Source organism: Saccoglossus kowalevskii, chromosome 2 (assembly GCF_978046115.1).
Source record: "Saccoglossus kowalevskii chromosome 2, keSacKowa6.1, whole genome shotgun sequence".
In the NCBI taxonomy this organism is placed as follows: domain Eukaryota; kingdom Metazoa; phylum Hemichordata; class Enteropneusta; family Harrimaniidae; genus Saccoglossus; species Saccoglossus kowalevskii.
In genome coordinates this window covers 10,249,402-10,275,697 of record NC_140642.1, presented here as the reverse complement: position 1 = coordinate 10,275,697, position 26,296 = coordinate 10,249,402, and the positions used below count along the sequence as shown (strand labels likewise).

Below are 26,296 nucleotides of genomic sequence, written 5' to 3'. Positions count from 1 at the left end.
GTCGGTGACCTAGACTCGTATCTTGTCCCATGAGCCTTTGCGTATACGCCTTGGACGGCGTACACGCAAAGACTCATGGGACAAGGTACGAGTAGTCGGTGATCCTAATATTATGCGTATTACCCACTTAAAATAATCCGACAGTCTCTGGTTAAGTTAAATAAGTTAAATAAAATAAAAAAATCGGATTTCCTGTGTGTATGTACACACAGGAAATCCGATTTTTTATTTTATTTTGAAAATATTTAATGACGTGATTAGAGTACCCGGTAGCCCTGTATTTCCGAATTGGAGAAATCAAACAACAACAAACACTCAACTTCTTATTCTCCATGCCTGATGTGAACGATTGAATAATAATCACACACAAGTTCGTTTTAGCCATCTTTATTTCACCACCTCTATGTTACAGTGTAAAAAGAACCCGTGGAGGCTGAATCATGTACCAAAACAATCAATGGGCTGGAAACATTGATGCTTCAACCACACAGCAATGGCAACAATACCAACAAATGTACGCTGCGGCAGCTACTGCTGGATATCAGCAACAACAATTGACATCGCCACAAGTTTGGCAACCAGCAGTCGGTACCGGTGCCATGGCTGTCAACCCAGCACCCCTTGTGAATGCCCCTGGTTCTGAAACTACGGCAGAATCAAATCAGGTATGAATTTTGAATCAGAAACATGTCACTGTCTTGGTTTAGTCAACATCGTGCGCCCTCTATAACGAGTAATCACTTTGAAAACAAAACCCATTCTCGCTCGTGCTGGATGAATACCCATCATTTTTCTGTTAATGCTCCTATATTGATGGTCAGGGTTCACGTATTAAATACCCCAGATGAGATTGTCATAGTAGGATCCTCAAGCAGCAAAGCCATTTGGCTACATATAGCTGGAGCATGGAGCTAAAAAAAAAGGAGAATGATCTCCCATTGATGGTTTCATCACAGTCACTCTACTACTACTCCTAATAGAGTGACTGGTTTCATGCATAACTTCTGCCGAATATCTGCTTTTCAGATAACAGTAACAATTTATCTGGTGATTATTGGACGTCAGCAGTTTTCCATTCATTACAACCCAGTCAAAACAATAGAAAGTTGAATATGGCGATGACAGTTTATATCAATTCTGCTGTAAACTAAAACTGACTTGCTCTTGAAAGGACCAGACATGATAAAATAAAACGAAAACACCACATGTACAACGAACGGCATAATTGCGTGAAATTAGTTTGGAACTGTCGGTCCGTTTGATTGATTGTGCGTTTGTCCTGCCAGACATCTGGTGCCGTCGATTGCTTGTTGGCCATTATAACTGTAACAACAAACTGGCTACATTTTAAAAACAATCAGCGACGAAAAAGCGGAGGTTAATGAGACAAACCATTTTACTCAAAGGAGTGGTAACTGTGATCTCATTTGTGCCGAAGAAACCCGGAATGTGACACGTTCGTATAAAAACAAGATTTGGATGGTAACGGTTCTATAATTTTCGAAATATACCGATAACTAAATCCTGTAATAACCTGGAGCTGCCTAACACCCCGGCCTGGCAACCCAGTCTGGCACCCATTTGAGTTCAGGAAGTGGAAGTTTCTCTGACCACGTGTTGAGTGTGTACAGTCATCATTGTTGTGAAAAACATTTGTGTGTGTGCAATAGTCCGGGAAATTTTGTTTTAACAAAATAAAAAGGTGTTTAGAGCGACTACCGTTGTCTTTAATCAGCTTCGAAAATTTTCCATATTCTATATGCTCTGCCATTGAGAAAATTACACTAGCTGACACTAGACCATTCTTCAGTGCAACGGGATGTCTGTTCGTTTAGCTCAGAAACTGTACAAAACTGCCCTTTTTAGGGCCACCACATCCTCCAGAAAGAGATATACCGTGTTTTAACGAGGGTAACAGTTTGATTTAGCTATGGGTCCGTTGCTCTTTTTTTTGTGTCGGCGTTTAGTCTTTGTGTTGTTTTTTAAGTTGGTGTCATCAAATTTGTTGTTTTCAGACATTAGGATTTGTATCGACACAGAAGAACTATGCCCCCTATAAACTAGCCTAACACAAATGTGCGTCACCAATACAACATTTACCGTCACCTATTTATATTACGTGCAGTGGACGGTTGGGCGTTATGTTTGCTACAATGTATTTGTTTATCATAATTGTCTACTCTACTAATCAAAACATAACCGTTTACAAACCCTGTCGCCGACACTGGGACACGTTTCGATCTGACTAATTTCACGCAATTGTGACGTTTGTTGTATTTATCTGTGACATAAATTCAATTTGGAAACTGACCAAAATAATGTTGGCATCCTCATTCTCAGGAAAATTAACATTTTTGTCTATGAAAAAATTGTTCACTTGAAATTTACTAGTCTTAAAAATAAGGTTTTATCTACTCTCTACTACATGTACACCTAGTTGTACATATAATCCACTAGGCTGGAAATATTATTGTCATATTCTCTAACTGTCCAATAGAGCAATTACAGTAATGTACTTACTGTAAAAACTGTTATTAATTTGTGATCTCTAATTAATTCCTGCATCCAATTCATTTATAAATGACTCATATTGTCCAAAAAAAAGATTTAAATTTGCATACTTTTAATTCGCACTCTGATGTTGTTATGCAAAATATAGCACGGAAATCATTATTATTATTTTTTAATCATGACACAAAAACTGTGTACATTTTTTTTTCACCTCTTAGACTGATCCTGAGCAAGTCAAGATGAAACAACTTCAAGAACAAGCTGCACAGTGGCAGCAACAGAGACAGTGGGCAGAATATCAACAGACTTTAATGCAACAACAATATGAACAGATGTACAGGCAAATGTACCAACAACAGCAAGTATTTGCTCAAGCTCAATACTTGCAGTCAATGTCTTTGGTATGACAGTATTATATTTTATCTGATTGTTTGTCAATGTCAATGTTACAGTTCTCTCATCTGACTTTTATAGGTTCTAGCATAACAATTATAATTTTTGCAATGTTTGTTGATTCCTCAATTTGGTCAAAATTTAATTCAGTGGAATTCTGTTGTTCAATGAACCCAAATAAAAATATATACCGGTAGTCACCAAACTATTTTCTGAAAAACGCAATTCAAACATCCATGACAAAATTTTGATTTTTAAAAAGTTCTCACCTTATCCCAAAATTTTGTTTGGTTACATATGGTAAAAAAAAAATATGTAGTTACATGATGTGTACATATGTTAGCCAAGAATTATTAGAACATTCTGATGTTTGCTTTACATTTTATATGACATAATGCTTTAACATGACTTCCTATGAGAATTACCCGGTATTCCAAAAATATGGATTTTTTTCATTTTTCTAGGCAGTTTTTCTCAAAATAAATATTTCGCTCTGCAGAAAAAAATAACAGGAAAAATTGATGACAAAATTTAAACGTGCGATAAATTATCAGCCCTATCAGGGTATTTATTAGGTTAAATACCTGTAATCTAAGTAACATAGACATCATGTCTATGCGATTTGTTAAACCATATACATGTATGTAACTTATACTATCTACTGATATGTGTCAATATATCCATTCCATTAGAAACATTCACTCATAAAAAAAACATAATTAGGTTTGTATGCTTCTAATCAGTTGTAAATACCATCAGTGGGGGCACATGTTTTGACTGCAGTTTTCATCAAAAATGACAGAGCTGGAATCTCAGGTTAAAGTATAGGTCAGGGCAACAAACATTATTGGCTGTATTTTAATAACCATTTTTAATAACAATCTATGCATGTTTTTGTTAGGTCAGCAAAAAGTAAAAAGTTTATGCAAACGCCAGGTTGACACCTGGCATTTGCATAAACTTTTTACTTTTTTAACTTCTTGAAAAATGCAAGTCTGATTGCTTTGATACTTGGTTTATATGTACCTTGGGTAAACCTCTCTTAGATTTTTTTAATTTTGTGATGATACATTGTATCTTCAATTCTTTAATTTAGATGAATATTTTTGTCATTTTTTCTTATACTTATAATTTGATTGCTTTGATATTATATATATATAGGTAACTCAGGCCAATTTTAGTTGACACACTCTTAGTACATTTGTGTACATCTTAGCTTAGATTTTTTTGCCATTTCTCTCAGTTGCTTCGCTGCATTGGCAAAATGTTGATTTTAATATAAAATGATGAAGACGAAATTTACAGTTCTGTGGGACTATAATCATCATGCTAATTTAATACAAATGTGTAATGTCATAGCAGGTAAATACAATCACGTTCGTTCAGGTCCTTCCAGCCTGGAATTAATTTGTTGCCAGTGGCAACTCAAGACTCTTGTAACCATGACAACCTGAACAAATGGCACCACATGATAGTGGTCAAACAACCAATTTGCTTCAAGGTGTTTTTGAAAATGTGAACCACAGGTCTCAGACTAATTTTAGTAATTTTTAATGAAATTTGTTTGTCAATGTTCTTTTGTGAAAACCATTTTAATTCAGTCTATGCGTTATTACCTCGCAGTAGTGCACTTATATTGTGTTCAGTCTGTAATTTGTTATGGAATACTTTTTTGGACTTTGTGTTCATGGTGACTAAAAAGCATAAAACAAAGTTGCTGTATTATGCGCTTACATAAATTAGAGGTTCTCATGTGGGCAATAATATTTTATGATTCAGTATGTAACATTGGCTGATATGAGATTAATAGAGCAAATAATTCGCAGTACTTGGTGTTGCACTTCTGATAGAACATGTTATGTTTTCTTCATTAGGAAGAGTTGGAGCAACAACATGAACAAATTAGTGAACAGATTACTCAGTGGAAAACACAGTTTGACGACTGGAAAGAGCAACATAGAGACCATCCAAATAAAGATCAGTTTAGTCAGTATGGACAGCAATGGGAACAATGGCAACAACAGATGAAACAACATCAAGAACAACAGAAGTATTACATAGACCTAAAACGTAAAGAACAAAATTCAACAGAAGGAAGAAAAATGCAAGAAGACTTAAAGGCCAAACCACAACAAGAGGAGCAGCAGCCGCAGCAGCAGCAACAACAACAACAACAGCTGCAGCCACAGCAGCAACAACAGCAACAGCAGCAGCTTCAACAACAACAGCTGCAGCCACAGCAGCAACAACAGCAGCAGCTTCAACAACAACATAAAAAACAAAATCAACAACCACCACAAGAACATAATAAACAATATCAACAACCACAACATGATCAACAACAACATGATAGACAACAACTTCAACATGATAAACAATTTCAACCGCAGCAACAGTTACCTAATCAAGAATCTCAGCAAGGTGGAAGATGGCCACGTCAAAGTGGTCCAAGACAGTTTGGTGGTCCAGAACGTTTTAATAGACCTCCACTAACTAATTTTAATAATCAAAATACTATGCGACCCAATTTTCCTCATGAACAGAACCAGCCAAGGCTTTTTGGGCGTGGTGGTCCAAGAGGTGGTCCAAGATTTGATGGTCAACGTTTTCCTCGACCACAGGGAGATTTTCAGCACACACCAGGCCAATTTGATGGCCCTCCAAGAGATGGTTCTTTTGAGCCTCGGGGACCTGGTCCATGGTTTAGAGGTCAGAGACCAGATGGACCTAGAGGTGGTCCTGGAGTTGGTGGTCCTCAATTTGGATTTAGAGGTCCTAGTGGTCCAGCACAACAGAGATTTCAACCTCCAGGATTGAACAGAGGGCCTAGACCTCTTCTTGATATGACAATTGAACCACCATTTGATCAAGAATGCGATGACAGAAAAATGATGGAAGAACACAAACGTTTACCATCTCTGATGTCTTTAAATCAGCAAGGAAATACAAAAAGTGCTGAAACAAGTCGTCCCTCTCAAAGTAAAGATGATCATAACAACTCACAACAACACCAAGAAGCGTCTCATCATGAAGTGCAAACACCAGCACAACACCCAAAGAGCGAAGGACAACAGAAAGAAGAAACACTGAAAGGTGAAGACCAACAGAAGCAAATCATATCCTCAGATGCCGGTCAGCAGTATGAACGAATGCTACCTGTTGGTAGGGGTCAACAGAAGGAGCAAATGATGTCTTCTGGTAGGGGCCAACAGCAGGAACGAATGCTACCGGTTGGTAGTGGCCAACAGCAGGAACGAATGCTACCGGTTGGTAGGGGCCAACAGCAGGAACGAATGCTACCGGTTGGTAGTGGCCAACAGCAGGAACGAATGCTACCGGTTGGTAGGGGCCAACAGCAGGAACGAATGCTACCGGTTGATAGGGGCCAACAGCAGGAAAGAATGCTGCCAGCAGGTAGGGGCCAACCGCAGGAACGAAGGCTTCCATTTGGGGGTCAGCAACAACAAATGCAAATTTTTGGTACAGGTCAACAGCAGGAACGAATGCTACCATTTGGCAGGGGTCAACAAGAGGGAATGCCACCTCATGGCAGGGGTCAACACCAAGAGCGAATGCTACCCTTTGGTAGGGGTCAGCAACAGATGCCACCACATGGACGGGGTCAACACCTGGAACAAATGCCACCATATGGTAGGGGTCAACAACCTGAGCGAATGCTACCACAGGGTAGAGGTCAACAACCTGAACGAATGCAACCGTTTGGTCAGCAACAAGAACAAATGCCACCACATAGACAGGGTCAACAGCTGGAACAAATGCCACCACATGGACGGGGTCAACAGTTGAAACAAATGCCACCACAAGGACGAAGTCAAGAGCTGGAACAGATGCCACCACATGGTAGAGGTCAACAAGTGGAACAAATGCCACCACATGGTAGGGGTCAACAAGTGGAACAAATGCCACCGCATGGTAGGGGTCAACAACTAGAACAAATGCCACCACATGGTAGGGGTCAACAACTGGAACAAATGCCACCACATGGTAGGGGTCAACAACTGGAACAAATGGCACCACAAGGTAGGGGTCAACAACAACAGCAGATGCATCCTTTTGGTAGAGGTCAACAACAGCAACAGATGCAACCTTTTGGTAGGGGTGAACCACGGCTACGAATGCCACCACCTGTCATGCCTCAACAGGAACAATTGCCTTCACATGCTAGAGGTCAGCAACACGAACGAATGCTGCCACCAGGCCATCTTCAAAAACAGGAAGGAATGGATCAGGAGCAACATGAGCAAATAGGTCAAGAAGCTACTAACAAGGAAGTACCTAGTAGAGATGCCTTTACATCAAAAGCTATAGAGGAAATTGAAGTGTTACGAGCCCAACAAGCTAAGTTGAAACAACTTGAACAGTTGCAGAAACTTTCATCGAACAATGCTGCATCACAGCAATCAGTTCCAATGCAAAAAAGTGAGCTTGAAAGCACAGAAGAGAATAACAGAGAGAAAGAACTTGAAGAACTATCAAAAAGAGAAGGAGTTCAAGTCTTTGATTACCAGGTAATTTAGGCCTATTATATGATCTGACACAGAAACACAATTGTTATTATAGTAGTAACAGGTGTTGGGTACCACTCTGCTGTTATCATGAATATTTTATAATGTTCTCTGTTTCTAGGGTGGCAAAACACGGAGATTAACTGATGATGGAGACTTTATTGATGAACCAATGCCACAAGAGCATCATCTTCCACCGTTTGATCCATATTCTAGAGTACCAAGACAATTAGATCCATATTCAAGACAACCAGGGCCGCCAGATCCATATTCAAGACAACCAGGGCCGCCAGATCCATATTCAAGACAACCAGGGCCGCCAGATCCATATTCAAGATCACTGGATCCCTATTCCAGACCATTGGGACCACCAGATCCATATTCCAGATCACCTTATCCTGGTAGTTATTATGACAGGTGTGTCTTCTTGTCTCATTGATGTTCGAGTACTCATAGCTCATATTGTTCACATTATAGAACAGTCCCATATCCCAACATATTTCGCAGCATGTGTATGTCAATGACCTTTTATCTACAAAGATACATATCTCTGAATTAAAAACTAGAAATGTCATGATGACTTCCCTGGTTTGTGTAGTTGGAATGATAAGCAAATTAATAGATCATCATGCATCTTTCATTTGTTGATGAATTATTTGTTCTAAAACCACCGAACCATACGAGACTCAAAATGCATCTATAAAATCTGGGGGGGGGGGGGGGTGACCAATTAACAAAATAAACCTTCAACTATAAAAGCACAGTTGTTTTGAAAAACTGGGTTACATGGCACCAAGAGAAATACTGCAAACTAAAAGACACCTAAACTTCTATCTTTCATTTACTGCTATATTCAGTGGTTTCTTGCTGCTGTCTAACATGTCATCTAGCCTCACATACTCCAAATAATGAATTATTTAAACTTGATTCTGCTGAAAAGTCTTAACAAATTTTGTAATTTCTTTAGAGTAGCTAAATTTTTTACTTCTGTATATATAGAAAAAAAGTTAGTTTAACCTTGTCTGTGTGTTAATGTGCGTGTGTTCTATCAGTATCTCAAGAAGCCCTTTCAATTTGATACAATGGTCATTATTGCTCTAGTCTGGAATATGGACTTCATAACAGTAAATATAACAATAATAAAAATGTCATTTTTCTGGAATATAATTACAGAGATTATGGTTATGACAGATATTATAGTTGGGAAAGGGAGAGAGAAGAATATGAAAGGTACTACTATGATAGAAGAGATTACGCATATGCTAGGGAATATGAGCATAGAAGAGGTGATATATATTTTGTATTCCTATTTGTGACTGTAAGTTGTTCTCAGTACCCTTTTGTACATGACCTAAAGGTCACACATCCTGGTACTTTTGGTGGATACAGATTCCTCAATTAGTTTTCCCGCTGAATGCAAGCAATTGTCATTGAAATTCAGAAACAGTTAAGCATTGAATTTGAATTAGTGCCTTGATATTTAGATACTGAATATATTCTGATTATATTGCCTGTATTATACAAGTGTTATTTTTTTAACAGCTGAAGCTTGGAGTTATGCACCACCACCGCCGCCCAACCCTAATGAAAGTGCGTTTGTGAAAGCACATACAGTTGAAGAGATTGATTACGGACATGGTAAACATGCACCACTTGGTAGAGAGGTAGAAGTTGATGCATTCTTGCGTGAAAAGGACAGAATGGTTCTTGATGAATATGAGAGAGGTATGTTGATGAGTTTGAGGCACTTACATTGTAGCTTTTATTACCTGCTCTGTCTTCAGTTAGTTGTATATCAGCATCGGTTAAAATTAAAATAAACAAAAAAAAGTAAAATTAAAGTATTGAAATAATGAATCAAATTATTATTTTTAACTGTACAGGAAGGTATCTGGAGTTGGAAAAAGCTCGCAAAGAACAGAAATCCGAGCCGAAAGTATACCCATGGGATGAGAAGAGAAACAAGCAGCTTGTAACCAAAACCGATGACCAAAAAAAAGCTCGTTCCAGGTCCCCATCTAGAGATAGGGAGAGATCTAAAGAGAGATCTAGAGATAAATCAAGGGACAGAGACATTGAACGAGAAAGAGGTCGTGACCGTGACAGAGATCGTGAGCGGGACAGAGATCGTGACAGAGAAAGGGACCGTGACAGAGAACGTGTTTGGGACAGAGACCATGGACGTGATCGTGACTTGGACAGAGGTCGTAACAATGTTCGTGATCGTGACAGAGCTTATGACCGTGACCGAGACATGAATCGTGACAGAGACCGAAACAGAGAGAGAGATTATGAAAGAGAGAGGGACCGAAAGAAGGACCATGATTGGATAAGAGAGAGGGAAAGAGGACAAGATTATGACAGAGATAGGTACAACTCTGATCGAAATCAAGAGCAATTTGGAAGAGACAATAAGTAAGTCAAACATAGTTGTCTGTGCTTACACCAGCCACTGCACACTGATTCTTTAACAAGTTGTCATCCCCATCCACTGAGCACTGAATCTGTAACACATTCCATTCCCAGCCGCTGCGCACTGAATCTTTAACAAGTTGCTGTCCTCATCCATTGAGCACTGAATCTGACAATGATTTAAGTCATCGTTACATGATAAGTTCATTTCACTTTGTAACTGACTAAGAAGGAGGTAGAGAGAGAGTAGTGATGGCAGTGTTGAATTATGAGAATAGAAGGTAGAGTAGTGATGGCAGTGTCGAATTATGTGGATAGGAGGTAGAGTAGTGATGGCAATGTTGAATTATGAGGATAGGAGGTAGAGTAGTGATGGCAGTGTTGAATTATGAGGAAGATTGAGGTAGAGTAGAGATGGCAGTGTTGAATTATGAGAATAGGAGGTAGAGTAGAGATGGCAGTGTTGAATTATGAGAATAGGAGGTAGAGTAGTGATGGCATTGTTGAATTATGAGGATAGGAGGTAGAGTAGTGATGGCAGTGTTGAATTATGAGGAAGATTGAGGTAGAGTAGAGATGGCATTGTTGAATTATGAGAATAGGAGGTAGAGTAGTGATGGCAGTGTTGAATTATGAGGATAGGAGGTAGAGTAGTGATGGCAGTGTTGAATTATGAGGATAGGAGGTAGAGTAGTGATGGCAGTGTTGAATTATGAGGATAGGAGGTAGAGTAGTGATGGCAGTGTTGAATTATGAGGATAGGAGGTAGAGTAGAGATGGCAGTGTTGAATTATGAGGATAGGAGGTAGAGTAGTGATGGCAGTGTTGAATTATGAGGAAGATTGAGGTAGAGTAGAGATGGCATTGTTGAATTATGAGAATAGGAGGTAGAGTAGTGATGGCAGTGTTGAATTATGAGGATAGGAGGTAGAGTAGTGATGGCAGTGTTGAATTATGAGGATAGGAGGTAGAGTAGTGATGGCAGTGTTGAATTATGAGGATAGGAGGTAGAGTAGAGATGGCAGTGTTGAATTATGAGGATAGGAGGTAGAGTAGTGATGGCAGTGTTGAATTATGAGGATAGGAGGTAGAGTAGTGATGGCATTGTTGAATTATGAGGATAGGAGGTAGAGTAGTGATGGCAGTGTTGAATTATGAGGATAGGAGGTAGAGTAGTGATGGCAGTGTTGAATTATGAGGATAGGAGGTAGAGTAGTGATGGCAATGTTGAATTATGAGGATAGGAAGTAGAGTAGTGATGGCAGTGTTGAATTATGAGGATAGGAGGTAGAGTAGTGATGGCAGTGTTGAATTATTAGGATAGGAGGTAGAGTAGTGATGTCAGTGTTGAATTATGAGGATTGGAGGTTGAGTAGTGATGGCATTGTTGAATTATGAGAATAGGAGGTTGAGTAGTGATGGCAGTGTTGAATTATGAGGATAGGAGGTAGAGTAGTGATGGCAGTGTTGAATTATGAGGATAGGAGGTAGAGTAGTGATGGCAGTGTTGAATTATGAGGATAGGAGGTAGAGTAGTGATGGCAGTGTTGAATTATGAGGATAGGAGGTAGAGTAGTGATGGCATTGTTGAATTATGAGAATAGGAGGTAGAGTAGTGATGGCAGTGTTGAATTATGAGGATAGGAGGTAGAGTAGTGATGGCAGTGTTGAATTATGAGGATAGGAGGTAGAGTAGTGATGGCATTGTTGAATTATGAGAATAGGAGGTAGAGTAGTGATGGCAGTGTTGAATTATGAGGATAGGAGGTAGAGTAGAGATGGCAGTGTTGAATTATGAGGATAGGAGGTAGAGTAGTGATGGCAGTGTTGAATTATGAGGATAGGAGGTAGAGTAGAGATGGCAGTGTTGAATTATGAGAATAGGAGGTAGAGTAGTGATGGCAGTGTTGAATTATGAGAATAGGAGGTAGAGTAGTGATGGCAATGTTGAATTATGAGAATAGGAGGTAGAGTAGTGATGGCAGTGTTGAATTATGAGAATAGGAGGTAGAGTAGTGATGGCAATGTTGAATTATGAGGATAGGAGGTAGAGTAGTGATGGCAGTGTTGAATTATGAGGATAGGAGGTAGAGTAGTGATGGCAATGTTGAATTATGAGGATAGGAGGTAGAGTAGTGATGGCAGTGTTGAATTATGAGGATAGGAGGTAGAGTAGTGATGGCAATGTTGAATTATGAGGAAGATTGAGGTAGAGTAGTGATGGCAGTGTTGAATTATGAGGATAGGAGGTAGAGTAGTGATGGCAGTGTTGAATTATGAGGATAGGAGGTAGAGTAGAGATGGCAGTGTTGAATTATGAGAATAGGAGGTAGAGTAGTGATGGCAGTGTTGAATTATGAGGATAGGAGGTAGAGTAGTGATGGCAATGTTGAATTATGAGGATAGGAGGTAGAGTAGAGATGGCAGTGTTGAATTATGAGGATAGGAGGTAGAGTAGTGATGGCAATGTTGAATTATGAGGAAGATTGAGGTAGAGTAGTGATGGCAGTGTTGAATTATGAGAATAGGAGGTAGAGTAGTGATGGCAATGTTGAATTATGAGGATAGGAGGTAGAGTAGAGATGGCAGTGTTGAATTATGAGGATAGGAGGTAGAGTAGTGATGGCAATGTTGAATTATGAGGAAGATTGAGGTAGAGTAGTGATGGCAGTGTTGAATTATGAGGATAGGAGGTAGAGTAGAGATGGCAGTGTTGAATTATGAGGATAGGAGGTAGAGTAGTGATGGCAATGTTGAATTATGAGGAAGATTGAGGTAGAGTAGTGATGGCAGTGTTGAATTATGAGGATAGGAAGTAGAGTAGTGATGGGAAATGTTGAATTATGAGGAAGATTGAGGTAGAGTAATGATGGTGATGAAAATGACTGCAAAGGCAAATAATTTTCTGAAGCATATTGTAGTGTGATAATGAGCTTTCCAAAAATAATTTATGTGTCTGTGATGTGTAGGGTGCCACATGCGTTTTTTAGCAAGTAAAGCTGCATGTAGGATTCTGGGAACATTAGGCTTACCTATATTTTGATCGTTGCTATGACTATGAAGGTTTTGACAATGATTAATCACTGCCATGCTATACATCATTGCTCTGAGATTATAAAGTAAATTTGTGTGAACATAATTCATAGACGATGATAGAGTTTTATAAATAAGCTGCTTTATTTTCACTAGAATAACTTAAAGCGAGAGGGTTGTCACCTGTGTACACTCACGGGAATTGAGTCCTAACTGACAATAAAAACACACGCTAAAAACGCAAAGGCTCATGGGTAGACACTTGTTTGTAAACAATGACCTGCTCTGGCCATGTGACGCATGCACAGGTGACGACTCTTGGCTTTAAATTTAAATTTGTATATTTTTTAATTCACACTTTTTAATGCGTCATGATACATTTCCAGTGATTCCAACCAGAGGTTGCATTGTACCAGCAATGTTTTCCACAAAACATGAACTTCAATCTAACAATGAACTTTTATTTATTTTGGCGGGAAAACCAGACTATCTAATTTTTCGAATGTCCTATAACTTAGATGTCACAACTTATTTTTGACAGTTATGTGTACTTTCCATAAAGCTTTATCATGTGTGCTTGAAATTCTTGCTAAAAATGAATCGCTTTTCATTGAATCAAACAAAATTTATTCTTTTGACTATTAAAAAAACAATTACATTTACTTCTGCGAAATTGAGTTTTTACATAGTCATGTATAGTAAGATTTCAAGGTTATGGAATATGTTAATAGCAGATTTTGTATGGTTTCAGATATTCAGACTATGATGCAAGTAGTGATTATCCTCCTGCCCCACTGGTCTTTGATCATGGTCACATGAGTGGTACATCGTATGCAGAATCTCCACCGTCTGTAAAACAAGAAGAATCTATTGTAACTGGAGAAAGTGTACTTATTGAAAACATCTTGAATGAACCTGGTAGAAATCACCGACCCAAACAGATCGTAATTATTTTAAGAGGATTACCTGGCAGTGGAAAGACGTATGTATCCAAGCTGATAAAGGTAAATGTTATATCCTAAATTAGATGCCCTATTTCATTGGCTTCTGTATGTGCAGTGTTTTCTCCAGAATTTTTTAATATCGTTGTTTTCTTTTCAGGTATTGCTAATATTTATTTTATTTACTGTTTCACTATTACAAAACACATTTGATATAGATTGATTAGCATTATGTACATAGATGCATTTTCTACAGAATACCGAGTCTTTGATATGCAGCATGGTTCCAAAGCTATAAATAATAAATTCTCCAAGATTTTCTCACTCATCCTAACTCTCTCTTCACAATCTGTAAAACAAAAACAAAAATAAAACAATTTCAAAATTTAGTTTTTTCATTAAAATGCACAAAGGATACAGTGTATGTATTCAACATGCAGTGGACTTTACCAGATAGTGTTTATAATGTATACTTACATGTGTACCAGCAGTACTCATTGGTAGAACAAGGCCAATAGTTTCCAGCTTATATAGGTTTTGGAATATATAAAAAGCAAATCATTCTAAATCACATGTCTGTGTGGTGTACTTTGAAGAGTCATACAGGAAATGGCAGAGCATGTGCTACTGTTTTGGCATGACAGCTGGTCCATGTCCCGTAAAAACAATTTACCGTCGCGGAACAAGACGTTGCAGGGGTAATAGACTGCATCACAGGCTGCGAAGGTGATTTGGCCTGGGGAAACCCTGCTTCTGATGAATAAGTATGGCTTTGTTTTATGTTAAATACATGTAAGACCACTCTATGCATTGATTCATTAGGTTCGAGAAGCTAAAATGAGTAGTAGTAACCCAAGAATGCTATGTCTGGATGATTACTTTATGACAGAAGTGGACAAATCTGAAAGAGATCCAGAAACAGGAAAACAAATCAGAAAGAAAGTAAGTATATCATTTGCTGATTCAATGATGCTATCTCAATGACCTTACTTGACCCTGTAGTCCAGTTGTGTCAATTTATAATGATGCTTTCTCTATGACCTTACTTGACCCTGTATTCCAGTTGTGTCAATTTATAATGATGCTCTCTCTATGACCTTACTTGACCCTGTAGTCCAGTTGTGTCAATTTATAATGATGCTCTCTCTATGACCTTACTTGACCCTGTAGTCCAGTTGTGTCAGTTTTTAATTAGCTTATCACCTTGAGAGTTGAACATACTAACTTCTCTCAATTGCATGTGCATGAACATGCACTGAGATAGCATCAGCATAGTTAGAACAGTACTATTAGTACTGTTCTAACTTAACCTCTTATGTTTATTTTTACTAGGTTTTGGAGTATGAGTATGAATCTGAAATGGAAGATGCTTACAGAGCTAGTTTATTTAAAGCTTTCAAAAAGACTATTGAAGATGGATTCTTTGATTTTATTATCGTGGATGCTATTAATGAAAAAGTGAAACATTTTGAGCAGTTCTGGACATTTGCTAAACAGAAAGCATTTGAGGTATGTATTGTATTCTGATATCAATATTTAGTATATGTAATCTACTTGTAACATTTATCAACTATTATATGTAATGAACCTGTTAAATCTATCAACTCTTTGGTATAGGTCATCAACTTGTAAAATTTATTAATTTAGTTATATGTAATCAACATCAAATCCTACATGTACAGATGTATTCTGTTAACCCTTTGCGCCCCAATGCGGCCATATACGGCCGCTTATTTCTGACCAAAGATAACCCAATCCGGCCGTAAAAGGCCACCCGTTAATGCGCTGTCAAAATCCCAGTGCGGCCGTAAACGACCGGTATTTCATGGATTGAAACAGAAGTTGATTCTGATCTCCCATGATCTTTGCATGAAAAAATAAATTGTTGATGAAAATAATTAGAAATACAGGTACGTTCAGACTGAAAATTATATACGAATTGTCCTCGTACTTTTCTTGTACAACGGGTTTTTCGGACGGTGTCTGTGAAGAGCTGTGACAATTTGCATAAATAAACAAACACAGCGGCATGTTTGGTGAAAGTTCATTTATTCTACCGCAGTTTTTATCCAAAATAAACGCATAATACATATAAAATTTATATTCATCTGAACTGGAAACATTATTTAAATAAATTACCTATATAAAATGTTGTTTTTCCTTGTTGGCGAGTTTTTAATGTCGAAAAATCAGACTGTCATCGCAATCAGTCTTGCGTGCCAGCAGAGGTCAACACGTGAAAATTGCCGTAGTCGCTGGTTCCGTAAAAAAGGCATCCCAGTTTCGTTGCTATTTTTCACTGCAAGTCCTTATTTCGCCTCTGTTGTATTTCCACTGGATATCCATGTATTTTTTTCATTCACAGTGTTCAAATATCGCTTTAAAATGGGGGTTTTAAACAGGAATATCCAATGACCTCTGTAGGCCAAACGACACTGTCATCAATTACCGTTGGTTTGAATATTTAAACACGATCACTGTGTCGTTGCCCCGGTAATTCCCGCCCTACTGTTCCATATGTATATTCCTAATAAAGAATCCTGCCAAATAAGGAATACTTCTTCCAAATATATGAATAAATTACACACTAATTTGACTGTGGCTGGAATATGCAAGGTTTTTCAGTGGTTGACAGACACGATCATTCAGTTGACCTCCACTGCGTATTTGCATTTGTTTGTAAACACAGCTGACTTGTAATCGAACGAATTAAATTCCTGTCGAGTATTTTTGGATTTTTTATGCAATTATTCACAACTATTTGTGTGATACGTTTAATGTTTTAACTCAGTGATGAATTTCCAAACTGTGAGCGAACAGCAGACTGCGGGCCCCAGTACCAGGATGCAACAACAATCGGCCGACTCGGAGCTGTCATCGCAAACTGATCGTGACACAATTCTGAGATTTTTCGATGAGTCTGATTCAGACACTGAGTTTGAAGGCTTTACAGTGGAAGAAATAGACGAAGGGAGATTGAGATGTGAATTGCTATGCCAAAATACCAACTGTGGCAGTGGCAGTGACATCGATCCTAATGAACTGTTAGACTTGCTGAATGCCGATGCCGACAGTGACTCAGACTCTGATGCCGATGACATCGCCAATACACCAAACATATCCAGCACATGACGACCAGTTTTCAGGACCAAGACATGGTGTTGGTTTCGACGGGGAACCACTGGATTTTTTTAAATTATATTTTACGGACGATTTTTTTTGGATTTGTTGGTCGGGGAAACAAATAAATACGCTAGACCATGGTTTATAGTTCCATGGCTAGACATAGACAGGAAGTTACCGGGCGCGTAGACCGGCATTGGTATGAAACGGACAGAGATGAAATGAGTGCCTATTTCGGTGTTATCATAAATTAGAAACCAAGTGAATTGTAAATAAAATGTTTTTTTTTTTTTTTTTTTAAATGAAATGAAACTACAGTGTCCTAGTCTTCTTTTCCCTGTGTACATGTCAACCTACCTGGCTCACACTGAATTGGTAAAAAGTTTTGGGTAATGGGAGTACAAATATGCAAATTAGTAATGGGCCCTGCAACATTGTTGCAACAAAGTATCTATGGTGTGCAAAGGGTTAATGTTTCAATATGGCTGACTGGCAGTGATTTTAGCATAAGAACCACTTCTTAGTGTGTATTATAATGGTTGTCTGTTTCATGTCATATAATGGTGCAAACTAACACTCTTAAATAAATCTGTTTATTCAGGTGTACATTGCAGAAATGTCATCAGATATTTCATGTTGTGTAAAGAAGAATATTCATCATCGTACACAGTCTGAAATAAAAAAGGTATTTTAAACTTCTAAATTCAATTTTTTCAATTAACAAGTTCCTGATGTAATTTGGAAACGAGGACTAGTGGATTGACCTCTGTCCATCTGTCTTCATCTGTATCTCGAACACGCCTTAGCCAATCACATTCAAACTGCACACACACGATATTTCTTAGGATACATGAATACATCCATTTGTTTCATGATTTGATTCTCAAGATGGCCAGATGGTGGCTATTTAAATATTGAAATTTCATCTAAAACAATTCATTTCTGCCATTCTGGAACCTGATCTCAGTCATTTATGGATGAATTTTGCTCAAACTTGGTGCATACATTAAACTTAATGGGACCTTGATGGCACTCCCTTGTGTTTCCCAGATTGTTTTTAAAATGGCATCTGGCGGCCATTTTGTTTAAATGAAAGCTTTCAAAAGCTATAAACTTCAAACTTTAGATACATCATACATCTTGTCACACATATGCACATTAATTTGTTTGTTGACCTGTTTTCGAGATGGCCAACTGGTTGTTATTTTGATCTTAAAAATACATAAAAATCAAGCATTTTCTACCATTCCAGATCCAGATCTTGGTTTGTCAAATTATTCTGTTTTGGGAAACAGTAACAATAATTCCAAATTAAACATCTAACAAATTCTGATTCTAGAACAAATTTTACTAAATAATTTAACTTTGCTTCTGCACAAAAACTGCTATGTTACCTGTACATAGAAATATGGTTCCTAACTGTTTCCTTCCATCGTTTCAAAACTGAAATTGAAACAATTGAATGAAACAGAGATTGGTTTCTGAGTGGATTTAGAGCTAAAGCCTTCTTACTTGGAGTGTATAAACCTATTGGGATTGACTAATGTCTGATTTGATTTCTAGATACATGATGCTTGGGAATCTACACCAGTTCATTATAATAAACTTGATGTGCGATCTTTGCTGCAAGACGATGCGATTGCTGAGGTTTGTTACTTACCTATGTCTATATCGAAATCATGGTTTCTGTTGTGATGTTGTTTTAGTGATGGAATGAGCAATTTCTAAATTACTTTGATTTATTTTATCTTCTGATCAGAAACCACAAGATAGATAGCATTATTTGTTTGATATACAAGAATGCAATATTCGGGATGGAGATAACAACTCAAGTGGGCACACATGCATGCATATATAAGTGTAACAGCTGAAATAAGCTGTATGTTTAAGACAGATTTCGATGTGACCAGGGCTGATTACAGTGATATCACTTCCTGTTCCTTTGATTAGGTGGAAATGGAAGACCTTGATGAGGATGACGATGCAAAGAAGGAGGAAGAAGAAGAAGAGAAAACAAAACCCAGTGAGGAAGAAAAAGAGGGACATTCGGTAGGAATAAGCATAACATTTGCACCTATTTTAATGATAAGCAAACTGGAAATAACTAACTGAAAATGTCATTTATAAATTTGGTTGTTGAAAATAAGCTAGCCATATCAATAGAGAATAGTCACTTTTCCAGTTTGTTTTCCATTTAACCATTTTTTGTTAGCTAGAAGGTAAGTATGTGTGAGTATGTCTCGCTATCATCAGAGGGAGGGATGACACCTGATGTAAGTACTTGCATTCCTACTTTACATAACCCATCATTTATTTCAGCATATACAGGTAAGTCAGTCTCAAAGGATCCACAGATGGTTGGCATGCTGGGCAGTGGTGAGTTTAACTCTAAATTATTGTTCATATGTGTTATGTGTATTTAATGCATTAGATTGGTAATGTGTTAATGAGAGTGTGTAATGTATTAGCAAAAGTGCGTAATTTGTTACTGACATTTCGTAAATGTGTTACTGAAAGTGTGTAATGTGTTACTGAAGGTATGTAATGTGTTGCTGACAGTGCGTAATGTGTTACTGAAAGTGCCTAATGTGTTACTGAAAGTGCCTAATGTGTTACTGAAGGTATGTAATGTGTTACTGAAAGTGTGTAATGTGTTGCTGACAGTCTGTAATGTGTTAGCAAAAGTGAGCAATGTGTTACTGAAAGTATGTAATGTGTTAGCAAAAGGGAGCAATGTGTTCCTGAAAGTATATAATGTGTTAGCAAAAGAGAGCAATGTGTTACTGAAAGTGCATATTGTGTTACTAAAAGTGCGTAATGTTCTGAACATATAGCAATACAAGTATGCATATGTTAGTGAAAGTGTGTATTGTATGAGGGGAAAGTGTGTAATAAGAGAAAGTGTAATGTTATGGAATCTATGTAATGTATTGGGGAAAGTGTGTAAACGATGTAATATATTAGGGAAACGATGTAATATATTAGGGAAACGATGTAATATATTAGGGAAACGATGTAATATATTAGGGAAACGATGTAATATATTAGGGAAACGATGTAATATATTAGGGAAACGATGTAATATATTAGGGAAATGATGTAATATATTTGGAAAAGGGTGTAATGTTTTGGAGAAAGTGTTTTATGTATTGGGGAAAGTCTGTAATGTATTGGGGAAAGTCTGTTATGTATTGGGGAAAGTCTGCAATGTATTGGGGAAAGTCTGTAATGTATTGGGGAAAGTCTGTAATGTATTGGGGAAAGTCTGTAATGTATTGGGAAAAGGATATAATGTATTGGGAATAGAGTGTAATGTATTGGGAATAGAGTGTAATGTATTGGGAATAGAGTGTAATGTATTGGGAATAGAGTGTAACGTATTGGGAATAGAGTGTAACGTATTGGGAATAGAGTGTAATGTATTGGGAAAAGGATGTAATGTATTGGGAAAAGGATGTAATGTATTGGGAAAAGGATGTAATGTATTAGGAAAAGGATGTAATGTATTAGGAAAAGGATGTAATGTATTAGGAAAAGGATGTAATGTATTAGGAAAAGGATGTAATGTATTGGGAAAAGGATGTAATGTATTGGAGAAAGTGTGTAATTTATTGGGGGGAAAGGATGTAATGTATTATGGAAAGTGTCTCGCATTTTAGGGAAAGTTTCTCATGTTATAGAGAAAGTGGCATGAATTTAATTGTCATACATAACTCAGTGGACCCTGCCAATGGTACAAGTTAGGAATACGTGGTCCACTTTTTTGTACTGCCCAGTATTTGTACATAAAGAAATGTGATGTCTATATAGTGTTGAAATGAATACATTGATAGGATAGCTATCAATGTATAATGTGATAACTATATCTGGTACTTGTCTATAATTGTATAAGGGGATTGCAGGGGCCATGACTGTGGTACAAGGTACCAATTATAACAGGATTGCAGGGGCCGTGTCTAGGGTACTAGGTACCTAGTATGTATAATGGGATTGCAGGGGTCATGTCTATGGTACGAAGTGCCTATTATAATAGGATTGCAGGGGCCATGTCTAGGGTACAAGGTACCAAGTATGATGGGATTGCAGGGGTCATGTCTATGGTACAAAGTGCCTATTATATTGGGATTGCAAGAGACATGTCTATGGTACGAGGTACCAAGTATAATGGGATTGCAGAGGTCATGTCTATGGTACAAAGTACCTATTATATTGGGATTGCAAGAGACATGTCTATGGTACGAGGTACCAAGTATAATGGGATTGCAGGGGTCATGTCTATGGTACAAGGTACCAAATGTGATGGGATTGCTGGAGGGTCATTTTTATGATAAAGATACCAAGTATGATGAGTTTGGCAAGTATTGCATATATAATATGAAGTATCACAAATTGTTCTTTGCAAAAGTTTGAAATTTAAGGTTGTATAATCTTATATGTTTTTAGTTTTTAAATACATTTTTTTCAATAAAACATGTTCTCTCAGTATGTTTTAATGAATAATAATTATATTGTTGATAACTATACTATTTATTACAAGTTTTCTTCCCAAACCACAACCACAGCCAGCCCTGCAGTGAAGACTACCTGGAGCACCAGGGTCAGTGTTGTAAGATGTGTAAATTAAATAGATTTTACACACTGTCCTTTGTGTCATTTGTATGCAACTATTTAGAATATTAAATCATCCTACTAGGTAACAGTGGTCAAAAGTAAATGGGAGGATGCCTCAGAAGGAAAGCTTGGTAAGTCATGTCATTATCTGTCTCAACATACCGTAATACAGATTTTTTGTGATCTATACTTAATTGTTCAAATTAATATATTTAGAAACCTTGTTAGCCAAACCTCGTTAGTATGAATATCAAGGTTGTAATCACTGAATCATTAGAGGCCATTTTAGAAAACAAAACATTGATGCAATCTTCGACACTTGCCAACATTAAATGTACACAGGTAGTATTCAAATAAATGTTGCCATTTTTATTAAAATAATTATTGAAAATAGAGAATACAATTTATTGTACAATTAATAAATAAATGAATAAATAATTCCTGACTTAATGAATTGACTGAAGTCACATATGCGTACACATAATGTACGATTGCACAATTTCTCGATCAATAAAAAAATAAACAGGAGATAAACATCAGTTTCTTACAAAATAAGAAAATGACATCTCAGGCATCAAACTGCGAACTGACATCGAGATCTGGGACAAGTTATGCCACAGGCAATGTCCTGTTTTGGTTTTGACGCAGTCTGCAACACTGACTTCCTGTTCAGCCTGTTCAACATCTGGACTTAGTGCATGTGAAAATACAATGTTTCTGAAGCAGTTCGCCAAAGTGTTATTGTGACTTTTTCCAAGACAAATGAAACACATTGACCACGGTGAAATATTTGCCAACATTCTTTGCACTAATAATTGGCAGTAAATACAATTTCTGATCACACCATAGAACAATAGCTTTTCAAACAGTTTGTTTATCGTAACTGTTTTTTCGTTGTAACATACATTGTAGTATTGAGATTTGAATGTATTACTTAATGAAAAATTATGTTCCTTTATTTGATAACATTATTTATACCGGTAATCAAAGATTTAGATTTTTTTCTTATGGATTGAGTAGTCGTTACATTTGCAAAAATCAGGGATGAGTTCAGCCAAATGCTCTAGACAAGATCAATAAAACTCTTAAGTTTGCAGTTAGCAAATTTACTTATTTAAAAAAAATGTTTTGTAGCCTTAGAGCAGCATAACCTGAGAATGCTTTAGTGTTTTGAGAAGAAAACATTATTATACACTTATTACTTTATTCCATCATTTTATGAAAACACAATGTGTTCCAATATTGTTTAGTTTCCCACACACTCCCCATACAGTTAGCAGGTCACGGAATCCAGAAATCATCACCCAGTAATGGTGTATATGATTCCACCGTTTTTAACATGGATTACCTTAAACTTCACGCGATGCAGAAATCGGCGAGTCTGCTACGTTCCGTTTTGTTGCGTGTACGTTCTGTTTTCCGCTGTCACCTCTCGTTACTTTTGCGGCTCAAAGCATTTGCGTTGGCGCTGGTTACTGAAAAGAGCTTGTAAATCGTGTGCTAAATTACATTCAGATATTTTAGTACCTGGTAAATATTTTGATTTGCTTGGAGACATATTAACTCACACTGATGGGTGCTAATATGGACACATCAGTGTATAGTTAATATTATAAGGTGTTGTTGTTGACTCTTTTAATACCATCATATTGAGATTCAACTTTATTGATTTATGTTATTTTATTGGCAATTTTAATTATTTGGTATTTAGTTATTATACATGTGCTTGTGTGAAACGATTGCATGTTTTCTGTGAACTATCAAAGTAATTTGTTATTCCTCTCAAATTGTTGCATTTATTTAGACTTTGGGGATTATTTTTTGTTTATTTACAGACAAACTTGACGGTGTGATGTCTTATGGTAAACGTAAACGAGAGGACTCGGCTTCACAGAAGATAGAAGACTACCTCCAGTTATCGGATGACTATGCCAATAGAGCATCTCAACCAGGCAAAAAAAGGGTATGTTTAAACACCAACTTGTCTTTCAAACTTGATATTTTAATCCTATTGTATCTAGCGCCCCCTAGTGGTGAGTTTGTTGTGTTTATCCTCGGGGTTGGACATTCGGGTGTTTTCACCGTCCAGCAATCATTACGGTGAAAACAAAGGCCGATAACTCTCAGAAAACTGTACTTTGGAATATTTGTTGAAACTCCCCTGAACAGTGTAACAAGATTACATGTGCAACATATATGAATTTGGTTGCTCATGATTACTTCAAAGTTGTGTTTGTCCTGTTTCCTTGACTTTAGCTGTTTTCACCGGCTCTTCGACCGGCATTTTACAACAGCTCGCGCAAAAACCCATGGAAATACATGGTAGAGTGGTGTGTGTCTTAGCAACGTGGAATGTTCTGTGACGTAGCTGTAATGGAGATGTAATGGCGCCCTCTATTGTTCTCACATACTTGTACTTATGTAGAATCTTATGTAGTAGGGTCAGTGTTGTAGGTCCAATGAAGTAGTTCTACACTCCTTATATTATGTAAGCTTTCTAATGTTAATATGATTGGCAGATAGACGTGTCACATGTTCACATTATCCTAAAGATGTTTAATAAAATTCTTGAAAGTGCTTTTCTTAATGGTACAAAACTTTCACTTAACATGCAAGTATTTGATTCTGTCTGCACAAACATTACAATCACAGTTTGTGTTTTGATATCCAGGTTCGCTGGGCAGATATGGAGGAGAGGAAAGGACAGGAGAAAGCAAGAGCTTTAGGATTTGTTGTTGGACAAACTGATTGGGAGAAAATAACAGATGATTCATATGCGGATAGAGCTCTCAATAGAACAAAACTCATCTAAGGATGTCATACTCAAAGGTTTGTAATCCTAGATATTCTATAAAGCAGCACTAATTTTAAGGATTTTCATACCTTTTTTAACTTCATTATTTTTTGTAAATGTTTATCATCAAATCGCTGGCAATTAATTGCTGTTGTAGTAACTGAATTTGTTAGCCTTTCCTAGCACTGTAGGCTATGGAATGAGTTATAGCCACTGAATGAAGTATCACATGGTTTGGCACCACACTATTGATTTTGTTATTTCTACACCAAGTACATCATGTGTCTTGTATGCTATTGTTTTATTGGTGGTGGTTTTTGAAACATAGTAAGTACATTTGATGTGTTTCTTTTTACATTTGATGTGTTGTTTTTTTCTTATGATAGGTATGGAAGTTACTTGCTTTGCTATCACTGTAACAACACCGTCACGTTGACAACACTGGATGATTACAGAATAGATTAGATTCTTTTCAAGATAATTGACCCACATATTTTAGTATTGTCACCAACGAAGTAGCATTATGCAGTGGTTTTTAATGTGTTATGAAAAAAGTCAAAAGCTTTTGGTGTATGTGTATTACAGCTATATTTGTTTCCCAGCCAGATAACCAAAGTGATAGAGCTGAGAATTCCCCATCGACATCATATTGATCCAATGGTGTGTCAACCAACCACACAACAAACCCATTTATATACACTGCCATCCCCACAAACTCTACCCAAAGCAAATTTTTTTTCTTAACTGTACAATCTTAATATATTGCATTCATGTCTTGTGGGGTTCCTGTGGGATTTTGTTAATGGTGAGAATTCTCATCAATAGTGCACTTTCTGTCAATTTACTGATAATCTGCCAAGCCCAAAATAAGGTCACAAAGAAATGGAAAATAGAAATTCAGCAATCCAGTGTTGTCATGACAAAATGGACATCCAGTAATGTCATGAGGAAATGGGCAATCAACAATCAAATGTTGTCATGACGATATGGGCATCCAGCAATCCAGTGTTGTCATGACAAAATGGACATCCAGTAATGTCATGAGGAAATGGGCAATCAACAATCAAATGTTGTCATGACGATATGAGGATTCAGCAATCCAGTGTTGTCATAACAAAATGGACATCCGGTAATCCAGTGAAGTGGACATTCAGCAGTACATTGTTATCACCATGAAATGGACATCCAGCATGGATACACACGATAGTAATGCATCATGGTAATTTCGGGCTCTCTCCATGATTTTTACACCAAAATAAGATTTGATTTGTTGTATTTTATTTCAAAATGGTTTTAGCCTTTACATAAATGGAAATCATGTTACTAGCATTTTTTTTAAATTTCAGATCTGTCAGATTAGTGTAATAAAGTATTTTCATGTTATCTTGTATCTCAAAATCTATCTTTTAGTAAATATCAGACATCGATTCAGCCAGCACTATTTACCCCATAGACAACATATTGTATGTCAAAATCTATCTTTTACTAAATATCAGACATTGATTCAGCCAGCACTATTTACCCCATAGGCAACATATTGTATGTCAAAATCTATCTTTTAGTAAATATCAGACATTGATTCAGCCAGCACTATTTACCCCATAGGCAACATATTGTATGTCAAAATCTATCTTTTAGTAAATATCAGACATTGATTCAGCCAGCACTATTTACCCCATAGACAACATATTGTATGTCATAATCTAGATTTTGGTAAATATCAGACATTGATTCAGCCAGCACTATTTACCCCATAGACAACATATTGTATGTCAAAATCTATCTTTTAGTAAATATCAGACATTGATTCAGCCAGCACTATTTACCCTATAGGCAACATATTGTATGTCAAAATCTATCTTTTAGTAAATATCAGACATTGATTCAGCCAGCACTATTTACCCCATAGGCAACATATTGTATGTCAAAATCTATCTTTTAGTAAATATCAG

General features: G+C 37.1%; 1 protein-coding gene across 3 annotated transcripts; it reads left to right on the top strand.

Moving 5' to 3' along the window:
- Positions 1 to 67: 67 nt before the first annotated feature.
- LOC144344452 (uncharacterized) lies at positions 68 to 25,727 on the top strand. Of its 3 annotated transcripts, XM_085490989.1 has the most exons (18): positions 68 to 85; positions 413 to 665; positions 2,730 to 2,912; positions 4,779 to 7,433; positions 7,552 to 7,847; positions 8,604 to 8,716; positions 8,973 to 9,155; positions 9,314 to 9,845; positions 13,627 to 13,879; positions 14,639 to 14,758; positions 15,149 to 15,325; positions 17,541 to 17,624; positions 18,503 to 18,586; positions 18,890 to 18,988; positions 21,633 to 21,681; positions 23,386 to 23,513; positions 24,222 to 24,379; positions 24,731 to 25,727. In XM_085490989.1, exons 2-17 carry the CDS (start codon positions 441 to 443, stop codon positions 24,360 to 24,362), a joined length of 5,322 nt encoding a protein of 1,773 aa, XP_085347115.1. In that variant the 5' UTR covers positions 68 to 85; positions 413 to 440; the 3' UTR covers positions 24,363 to 24,379; positions 24,731 to 25,727. The 3 variants fall into 3 exon arrangements, 2 of the variants coding, with proteins under 2 accessions (XP_085347115.1, XP_085347113.1); XM_085490987.1 differs by lacking the exon at positions 68 to 85 and having other exon boundaries at positions 309 to 665; XR_014926609.1 differs by lacking the exons at positions 68 to 85; positions 21,633 to 21,681; positions 24,731 to 25,727 and having other exon boundaries at positions 309 to 665; positions 24,222 to 24,312.
- Positions 25,728 to 26,296: the final 569 nt, after the last annotated feature.